Genomic DNA, 10,990 nt, shown 5'->3' on the forward strand with positions numbered 1-10,990 from the left:
GTTTGTCACCTCTTTTATACCTTAAGTTGGTTCAATGTGATGTGATACCACAAAACGGTTCAGGAAAAATCAGCTGTTCTTTGCAAAATAAACTGAGGTTCATTGTGGGATTAAAATTTTTTCAATGTAGAAGTAAAGATTGAGTGCGAAAAATGGTTAAAGAAAGTAACTTTTTAAATTAAAGAACTCATAAAAGTTACTTGAGTTGATGTCACGGGATTTTCTACTCAATTGCTTGAGATGACGTTGCAGGATGTTCTACTTTTTCTTTGAGTCAAGGAACAGCAGGGTGGACCCTGTTGTTATATGGTTAACAGGAGGACCAGGGTGCAGCGGTGAATTGGCTTTGTTCTACGAAAATGGTCCTTTTCATATAACAAGAAACATGTCTCTTGCTTGGAATGATTTTGGTTGGGATAAGGTACTAGTAGCATCCTTTCTAAAGAAAATTTATTTAGGTTTTGGTTGTGAACTAAACTAAACTTTTATCTGTTGAATATAGGACCAGATTATGGTTCCTACTTTTTTTTAATAGAAGCATCCAATTCAAGTCCTACTTGTAATATGCTGAGAGACTACCCTTAGTCAATGTGCAAGAAGATACTTGTGAATTAAATTTTTTTGCAGTTCGTAATTTGGAATTGGAATGTTCGCTTGGAGGCTCTCTATACACTTATGCCTTGATTGCAGATTGACCTAATTGGATGTTCCATATTTGTATTACATTGTTGAAATGATCCTAGATATAAAAGATTTTCAAGGGGCCGTTATCAATGCAACATAGATTGAGAGGAGTGAGATCAACATTGTGAACTTCTTCTCAATAGCGAATTTTTACAGCGGCAAGTGGTTATAGTTCTCACATTGAAGATGAACCACAATAAATGTGTGTATTTGCGTTGCAAATTTTGATTTATGGTGGCTTATTATTGCTCTGAAATTTGGGAATTTGGATTAAGATAGTCAAAGAGTAGGCATGTATGATTAGCAGGTGGGGGAGAAAATGTGATGGGACAAACTTATTACGAGAATATCGCATTATGTTCCACGAGATTTGGAAAGAAATCAATATCAAATTCTTGCTTCTTCTATCAGAACTTGCGGATGCTTGATTGATACTGAAAGCAGTACCAAAAAAAATTAAATTTACTGGAGTGATAGGACAATTATTGTTAGTTATGATATCAAAAGGGAAAAGTATGCGCTTTCTTCGGCTCTATGTGTAAAGCTTTACAGGAATTTCACTAGATTCATTATGAAGTAGAAATCTGCCGTATTCTGTATTAAATTTCAATTCTGATGTTGTTTTCACAGAGACTATGCTACTATTTCATTTTTAATAATTTTTTATGGGAATTTCCTTGATAAAGCCTGACATAATTGTAGTGAATGGGATTATAATTGTTATTATTATTATTATTATTATTATTATTATTTTTTGGGTTAAATATTTCAGAAATAACTAACTTGTAATAGCACTTTTGTTATGTAGTCTTCATTTTAAAACTTCTACTCCAAAGATTTTAGGGGACTCAAATTTATCATTCCTGTGAATGATTGCATATCAACTAATATGCTGATAATATCAAATGTCTCAATTCCAGGTTTCAAACCTTATATAGTTCTCACACTGATGATATTCGGCACAGTGAAGACGGCGTCAGCAATGATCTATACAACTTCTTGCAGGTCTATTTCTATATCTTTGTATTTCACCAAAATTATGAAATCCATAAATTGAAATAGCTACTTAATTTCTATCTTGGTGAATAAAGGAATTTTTGTCTCATGGTTGGTAGGAAGAATTTGATGGTGGACGGTGGAAAAGAAAAATAAGTTAAAATTTGTTCAGTATACATTGCATACCAAACATTCAATTAGGATTGTTGATAACAAAAATCTGCTACACCTCAACAAATTATAAGACTGGCTTATGTTGCACTTTGTATTTGATGCTGTTAGGCATTTTTTAAGGAGCATCCCCAGTATGTTAAGAATGATTTTTACATTACCGGAGAATCATATGAGGGGCATTATATTCCGGCTTTAGCAGCTCGAGTACACAGGGGAAACAAAAATAAAGAAGGAGTTTATATTAACCTGAAGGTAAGTTTCAATTACTTTTTCTAAGTACTTTCAGATTCCAGTTCACAGCCTGATTATTTGATTCATCACTCATGGTTGATCAGGGAGTTGCTATTGGCAATGGACTTACAAATCCAGAAATCCAATACAAAGCGTATACTGATTATGCTTTGGACATGCAATTGATCAAACAATCTGATTACAAAAGCATGAGCAAGTCAGTTTTACAATGCGAGCAGGCGATAAAGCTCTGTGGTAATTCCTAATTTCCGGCTCTGTAGACAATCTGAACCTCCCCACTCCCTCCCTGCAATTTTTACTCTACTTACTGATGTGATTCATGATAATTAGCTGTTATTTCTTCTTCATCTGAAATAGAAATTCGATTCCAGGCACCGAGGGTGGAACCTTTTGTGTTGGGGCATACGTGTTCTGCAACACCATTTTCAATAAGATAGTGGAACTTGCGGGTGATAAAAATGTAAGCAAGCTTAACATAGTTGGGAGTCTTGATATTTATCTAATTGCATGATTGACAAAGCTTAAATTTTTTCTAGTGCTTATAAGATATTTTGACCAGCTTAGAAAAACTTAAACTTTGACAAAAATATACATAGTACATAGGTTACAAAAACACAGAAAAACATTGTTTAATGCAAGAAGCATTTGTTTTGTCATTCATTTGCAGTATTATGATATCCGAAAGAAGTGTCAGGGTAGCTTGTGCTACGATTTCTCTAATGTGGAGAATTTCTTGAACCAAGAATCGGTTAAAGACATTCTCGGTGTTGGGAACATAGATTTTGTTTCATGCAGTTCTGCAGTACACGAGGCGATGATCATGGACTGGATGAGGAATCTTGAAGTTGGTATTCCTTCACTCCTAGAGAATGGAATCAAATTACTTGTATATGCTGGAGAGTATGATCTCATATGCAACTGGCTTGGTAAGCTTTATTTATCAATGATTTTACTTATCAGTTAATCTACATAAAATATTCACTTTTGAACTTTTTGGCGTTGGACTGTGGAGCCTAATCATATTGCACACTTGGGTATTCCAGACAATATGCAAATTCATTTTTAGAGCAATATTCTATGCATGAATTAGATCGTTCTGATACTGTTACTATATAAAGGATTTACGCAGCCTGTTTTGTATGCGTGTGAGGCCTGAGATCGCTTTGTACTCTTCTCCTCCATTAATGTGAAAACCTGCAACAGCAAACAGTCAACATTGAGGCTGGATTACTATTACTGGCTGCTAGGCTTGCTTCATGAGATTGAGAGGAAATCGGGAAGGGACTCATAAAACCGGGCTTGCTTGAATTCTACCAATACTCATTTTTGTTTCAAATTGACAGGAAATTCGAGATGGGTTCATGCCATGGAATGGTCTGGCCAAAGAGAATTTGTAGCAGCTTCAACCGTCCCATTTTCAGTAGACAGAGTGGAGGCTGGACTTCAGAAAGCCCATGGGCCTCTAACTTTCCTTAAGGTCTATAATTCTGGTCACATGGTTCCTATGGATCAGCCCAAAGCATCATTAGAAATGCTAAGAAGGTGGATGCACAACAGACTGACAGATGATCACCTTGTACCTATGTGATTGCCACCTCTAAACAGGTCATGCAATCACTTGTGGCATGTTCGTTACAATGGACTTGATAATATTAAAGAAGAAAAAGAAGTTTAGATATTGTCCATTATACTATGGCCCTGTTTGGTAGCCATTTTTTTCAAAATGCATTTTTTTCTCTCTTCTTTTCAATCACGGATTCTTTATTAAAATAATATTACACGTAAATCAAAAAAATTTCCTTATTTATCAACCACACATTTCACATTAATTTACTATTCTAAAATACATTTTTACATAAATATGTCTATCAAACACCCTCTATATATATCGATCCTGTGCATACCAAATATGTGGTTTATAACTTTTTCATGTGGATCAATATAGAAATTTCAAATTGGTAGCAGCCCTTTTGAGTAATTACAGTTACTAGGCTATAAACTGAGGAAGCCTAGCCCCAGTTTGAGCTCCATTATTTTACATTCTTTTCTATTATTTTTTGTACAGTACTTATTTTCAACCACAGATTTTTCATTAAAATAATATTACATGCAAATAAAAAAATTTCATTCTTTTTAACCTCACATTCTTTATCAATTACTGTTTCATAATACATTACTTCAAATTAATGGAGCTCAAACGGGCCCTAATCTCAGTAGTTGGTACTGGGATAAGAGAGAGAATTATCAAAGACACTTCCTAACTAGGCTAACTTTATAACAATATGAGATTCTCACTCACCTTTTAAAAATCATGCTAAGCCCAATTTCTAATTTTCGACATCACATACATTCCAAGACTACTTTTTGAGCTATATATCATCTCAAATGATGTTGATATATCTAAAATGTTATTGTGAAGCAAAAGATGAAACTTCCTACAATTAATTATAATTTATTTTTTTTCCTTTTAATAATAAACTAATACTTAAAGACTGTGTGTATACATGACACGGTGCGAAATAAGGAATTTAAGTGAAAACTTTACGAACACGAAATTTGAAATCCAATAAATTATGAAGAAAAATAAATTCACAAATTTTATTAATGAATAATAATGAAAATAATGAAATAATTCTTTATTTATAATGGTTTACATGGAAACGTAGTTTAAAACAAGTAAAATTAATGAAAAAAAAGTTTGAACAAACTAAAATTGAAAAAAAAAAATTCAAAATAAACTAAATGACAAAAATAAAGTTAAAACTTTAAAAATCAGTTTTTGAATCCTAAACAAACTCGAATTGTCGAAATCCATCATACATCACAACACAGCTGTGAGTATTGCTCGTCTCGACGTCCTCTTCTTGGAACGGTTTTATGAGCCCAATTAGAAATTCGAATGTTTTCCCTCTGCTATTATCTTTTCCAGCAATCACTTGTGGCATGTTCGTTACAATGGACTTGATAATATTAAAGAAGAAAAAGAAGTTTAGATATTGTCCATTATACTATATATATCGATCCTGTGCATGCCAAATATGTTGTTTATAACTTTTTCATGTGGATCAATATAGAAATTTCAAATTGGTAGCAGCCCTTTTTGAGTAATTACAGTTACTAAGCTATAAACTGGGGAAGCCTAGGCCCAGTTTGAGCTCCATTATTTTACATTATTTTTTTTACAGTACTCATTTTCAATCACATATTTTTCATTAAAATAATATTACATGCAAATAAAAAATTTTCATTCTTTTTTAACCACGCATCCTTTATCAATCACTATTCTATAATACATTACTTCAAATTAATGGGGCTCAAACGGGGCCATAGTTTCAGTAGTTGATACTAGGCTAAGAGAAAGAATTATTGAAAACACTTCCTAACTAGGCTAACTTTATAACAATATGAGATTCTCACTCACCTTTTAAAAATCATGCTAACCCCAATTTCTAGTTTTCGACATCACATACATTCCAAGACCACTTTTTGAGCTATATATCATCTCAAATGATGTTGATATATCCAAAATGTTATTGTGAAGAAAAAGATGAAACTTCCTACAATTAATTATAATTTATTTTTTTCCTTTCAATAATAAACTAGTACTTAAAGACTGTGTGTATACATGAGATGGCGCGAAATAAGGAATTCAAGTGAAAACTTTAAGAACACAAAATTTGAAATCCAATAAATTATGAAGAAAAATAAATTCAAAAATTTTATTAATGAATAATAATGAAACCAATTAAATAATCCTTTATTTATAAGGGTTTACATGGAAACATAGTTTAAAACAAGTAAAATTGATGAAAACAAAGTTTGAACAAACTAAAATTGGAAAAAAAAAAATCCAAAATAAACTAAATGACAAAAATAAAGTTAAAACTTAAAAAATCAGTTTTTGAATCCTAAACGAACTCGAATTGTCGAAATCCATCATACATCACAACGCAGTTGTGAGTATTGCTCGTCTCGACGTCCTCTTCTTGGAACGGTCTTATGAGCCCAATTAGAAATTTGAATGTTTTCTCTCTGCTATTATCTTTTCCATTTTTATGAACTTCTCTTGTATCCATTCATCAATATGTCCTACATCAATACATAGTTCTAAATATGTGTGCTAGTGCAAATTTAAATCTAAAATTTGTTGAAAATTTAGGCAATACATGATTTGAAAATTTTATTGTATTATGTTAACATGCATAAACTTCTTAATGGAAATTTATATTATACAATAAACTAAAAGTTTACATTTCACGTAAAATCCAAGCATGTGAAAATTTTCGTCCCTAATAGTATACGAGATGGAGGTGGAGAACATGGTTCTCACCTGAAATCAGCAAACTCGTACCAAATATTGGGTTTTATTGTATTATATTTTTACTTTTATGTTTGCAATTTAAAAATATTTTTAAAAAATAAAAATAATATTAAAAATAAATAATTAATTAATCAGGAAGGTAAATGATGATTTTTTTTAATTTTTTTTTAGCCTCGATTCCTAACAATTCCCAATGGAGAAGGTTAATAATGGATGTGACTATGCCGCCTTGTTCCATTGTAATCTCTAGTGGAATTTACCTAAATAATAATATACATTAGTTCATCAAAATATTATATACCTTCAAAATTAATAATTAAAATATATGTTCACACAAATAATGCCACGTATAAAAAAAGAAGAAGCAAATTTATATGATTAATATCTAAACTATGTCGAACCGGTTCTATACACAACATACCAATTTATATTCTTAGAGTTTATATTGAAGAAATTAAATATTGCAAAAAATTTCATATTTTTCTTCATAATGACATTTTCGTTATATCAGCCTTATTTTAAATAATATACGGCTCAAAATGTGGTCAGAGTTATCTGTGATATTCAAAATTAAAAATAGATATGTATGGTGTTATTTCTAACTTTTTAGTACATAATTACCTATTAATTATTTATATTGCAAGTCCTTTCCATTTTTACTTCAAACAAAGGAGTGATGTTATTCATATTTAGCGACTATAGTAGTTATTCTACATGGTATCTTGATATTCGAGACATTAATTTCCTGCAAATCGGTTATCTCAAACAATAAGCTAATACCTTAAACCAGGGGGCGGAGCCATTCACAGTCCAGTGTGGGCAAATGCTCGCATTGAACTTTTGAACTTCGCCCCATTTCTCAAAGCATTGGAAGAAGATAAACCAGATGAGGCATATGTAGAGCGAAGCCAGTTAAGGACCAGCGTCGGACCCGCACTGGAATTTTCGGCACTGAAATTTTCAGCTGGAGTTGAAGACAGTGTCTGCACTGGGATTTTTGGCTAGCGAACAGAATAAGGTTGGATGTAGCCAGTAGCCCAAAATCACCATTGTTGCAGTCTCCATAAACACGAACGCATAGTGGAAGCCTGGAGGAAGAAGGGTAGATGAATTTTTGGGCCAATTTTTAAATTTTTTTTAGGAAAATTTCATAACTAAGAAATTAATTATGGCACATTTCAAAAACAAGAAAACAAGCTTCAAATTTCTAAAATCAGATTTTTATTAAAAATTATTTATAATTTAATTAGTTAATTAATTATTTTATTAATTAAATATATTTAGGTCACAGATCTATAGAATTTGGTCACAAATTAACAATATAATTAGTTACATATTATTTTTTGGTCACGAATCAAAAAATTTATGTCACAAATTTTTTTACGATCACATTTCAAAAAATTTGTAAGTCACAATTTGTTTATTGGTCACAAATTCAAAAATAATTAGTCACAGATTAATTTTTAGTCGCGACTTATCATATTATTGGTCACAACTTATTTTTCGGTCACAAATTAAAAATTTTATAGGTCACATATTATTTTTCGATCACGAATCAAAAATTTTATAGGTCACAGATTAATTTTTCGGTCACAACTCAATAAATTATAAGTCACAAACACAAATTTTATATGTCACAGATTAATTTTTCGATTAATTTTTCGATCACAACTCAATAAATTATAAGTCACAAACACAAATTTTATAGGTCACATATTATTTTTCGATTACGAATAAAAATTTTATAGGTCACAGATTAATTTTTCGGTCACAACTCAATAAATTATAAGTCACAAACACAAATTTTATATGTCACAGATTAATTTTTCGATTAATTTTTCGATCACAACTCAATAAATTATAAGTCACAAACACAAATTTTATAGGTCACATATTATTTTTCGATTACGAATCAAAAATTTTATAGATCACAGATTAATTTTTCGGTCACAACTCAATAAATTATAAATTACAAACACAATTTTTGGGTCACGTAATATTTATTTATTACAAATTAACCAATTATTGGCCCCATTCAACTTATTAATTGGTCACAACACATGTGACCACCGCCTAACCACTTCTTGCAATAGCCCACCACACCGCTATATCTAGAAATTTTATAGGTCACCGATTATTCAACGGTCACGAAATTAAAAATTTTATTGTCGCTATTCATTTACTCATAGTAAATTATTGAATTAATTGATCACGATTAATTTTTCGGTCACCATTTAATCAATTGAGAGTAACGGTCACATATTCAATGTCAAGTCACAATTGGGAGTCACAGTCACAATCACAATTATTAGCACAACCAACATCGCTGGCTGCGGTAGCCAACACCACCAACATCATCACCACTGCCACGACCACCATGACTTGCAACCACGACCACCACCAACATCATCATCAATTCTCTGAACGCTAACAACACCTCCACCTTGCTGCCGTCGCCACCACGACCTGCAACCACCACCATCTCATCATCACCACTACCACGACCCCTCACCGTCAGCCACCATTCCAACACCACTGCTACCTACGCACCCACTAGATCAACCATCACACAACACCGCACACCCAGCCACCGGTCACCGCACTCAACCACAACATCAAACCAATCACTCACTGCACAAAAAATAGATTTGTAGCACCCATGGAGAAACGCCGGCATCGAACGCATCTACTGCAGATCGCGACCAGATTTACACAACAAATCAGATCTGAAACGCCATCACCTTACTGCCGTCATCACTGTCTCCAAAATCACTGCCATTACCACCTTCACCATTTTCAACCACCATCACCCCAAAACACTCATTCACAGAAAATAGTCAAGAAGAAACCATCACGGTACATCACCGCAACCACACCACTCACCCAACCACCGCAACCATACCACCACCACACCTCTCATTTCCCACTACTACCACGCATCACAGTGCCATTACCGTCGCTGCTACACAACATCGTGTTACACGCCTGCTGCAGGCGACGTGCTCTTTTGTCGACGGAGCTCTCTTCTTGGCACGGTTCGTTTATGGTGAGAGAACGAGGAGATAGGGAGAGGGATAGCCATTCTGCACAACAGCTCTGCTTGTAGGCGCGTTGATGGTGAGAGACAGAGAGGTTATAAGGGGAAGCGATGGGGAGAAAAAGAGGGATTAGGGTTTGATGGGTTATGTATTTAATTAATATAATTTTATAATTATTATAAATTAAAAAATCTGATTTTTGAAATATCAAACTTAGCCTATGATTTATGAAATAAGATGTTTAAGAGTAGGGTTTTATGTAATTTCCACATTTTTTTTTTCTAGCCTGTAGACCTTTTTTGTTGGGCTTTTTTATTTTATTTTATTTTTTGTTGTTAAATGAGCTCATATTCATAGCATATCCTTGTTTGGCCGTGAAATTATTACCCAGAAACCAAATCAAACCTATCCCTATGTCTCTCTCTCCCGCTACTGACCTTGAGGCCATCGATTCGGCAACACCAAGCTTTCTTCAACCTTGTGAGTTGTACTTACTGCCGCTGAGTCGTCGAAGCTGGTCCTCCGCCCTTCGCCACTGCTGTTGTAAGCCTCTCTCTCTATTTTTTTTTCTTTTTTAGTTCATTTTTTATACCATTTTTATTGGGGAATAATTTATGATTTTGATTTATGCTTTATGATTGCGAGCTTGCTGAGGTTTAGAATTTATGATTTCTTGTAGTCATTGTAGAATATGGAGATTTAAGTCACTGGACATTGATTCTGTGAAATTTTTTGGATGATTTTCTTATCTGTAAATTTTTGGAGGCTTGGTATTTTAATATTTACGGATGATTCTTGCTGAAATTGTGGCCCCGTATTATGAATTTCTAATAATTGATGACTCTTTCGGTTGCTTTGATTGGCGCTACCATCAGCAGAAGTGGGAAATAGAGTGAGAGACAGTAGCAACAGCCAAAGAAGTAGGGACTAAAAAGGGAACTAAAAAAATCCCTGTAGGCTGTAGTCGATATATAAAATTGTGCCCGCACTGGATATAAACCCTCGCTCCGCCCCTGCCTTAAACAACTAGTTATCTCATATGATGACTACTGTAGTCGTCGACTATGAATAGCATTACTCTAAATAAAAAAGTAATTTTTGTGTTAACAACATTGGATTTGAACTTGGAAGGGAACTTTCACGGCATTCTGTAACNAAAAAGAAGAAGCAAATTTATATGATTAATATCTAAACTATGTCGAACCGGTTCTATACACAACATACCAATTTATATTCTTATAGTTTATATTGAAGAAATTAAATATTGCAAAAAATTTCATATTTTTCTTCATAATGACATTTTCGTTATATCAGCCTTATTTTAAATAATATACGGCTCAAAATGTGGCCAGAGTTATCTGTGATATTCAAAATTAAAAATAGATATGTATGGTGTTATTTCTAACTTTTTAGTACATAATTACCTATTAATTATTTATATTGCAAGTCCTTTCCATTTTTACTTCAAACAAAGGAGTTATGTTATTCATATTTAGCGACTATAGTAGTTATTCTACGTGGTATC

At 33.0% G+C, this 10,990-nt stretch overlaps 1 protein-coding gene across 1 annotated transcript; it reads left to right on the top strand.

The window, feature by feature from the left end:
• Window positions 1-308: 308 nt before the first annotated feature.
• On the top strand, window positions 309-3,810 carry LOC111400468 (serine carboxypeptidase-like 48). The gene is made up of 7 exons (XM_023027884.1): window positions 309-421; window positions 1,605-1,689; window positions 1,963-2,106; window positions 2,190-2,340; window positions 2,478-2,566; window positions 2,774-3,032; window positions 3,450-3,810. The coding sequence occupies exons 1-7, from the start codon at window positions 402-404 to the stop codon at window positions 3,692-3,694; spliced, it is 993 nt and encodes a 330-aa protein (XP_022883652.1). The 5' UTR covers window positions 309-401; the 3' UTR covers window positions 3,695-3,810.
• The last annotated feature ends 7,180 nt before the right edge of the window (window positions 3,811-10,990 follow it).

The sequence above is a fragment of the Olea europaea genome, chromosome 1 (genome assembly GCF_002742605.1).
Source record: "Olea europaea var. sylvestris chromosome 1, O_europaea_v1, whole genome shotgun sequence".
Classification (NCBI taxonomy): domain Eukaryota; kingdom Viridiplantae; phylum Streptophyta; class Magnoliopsida; order Lamiales; family Oleaceae; genus Olea; species Olea europaea.

Excerpts from the sequence above, each read along its gene's own strand:
- LOC111400468 (XM_023027884.1), top strand. The coding sequence starts at position 402 with ATGATTTTGGTTGGGATAAG. Across the intron at positions 2,341-2,477 it reads GCAGGCGATAAAGCTCTGTG|GCACCGAGGGTGGAACCTTT; the intron begins GTAATTCCTAAT and ends ATTCGATTCCAG. Across the intron at positions 2,567-2,773 it reads AACTTGCGGGTGATAAAAAT|TATTATGATATCCGAAAGAA; the intron begins GTAAGCAAGCTT and ends ATTCATTTGCAG.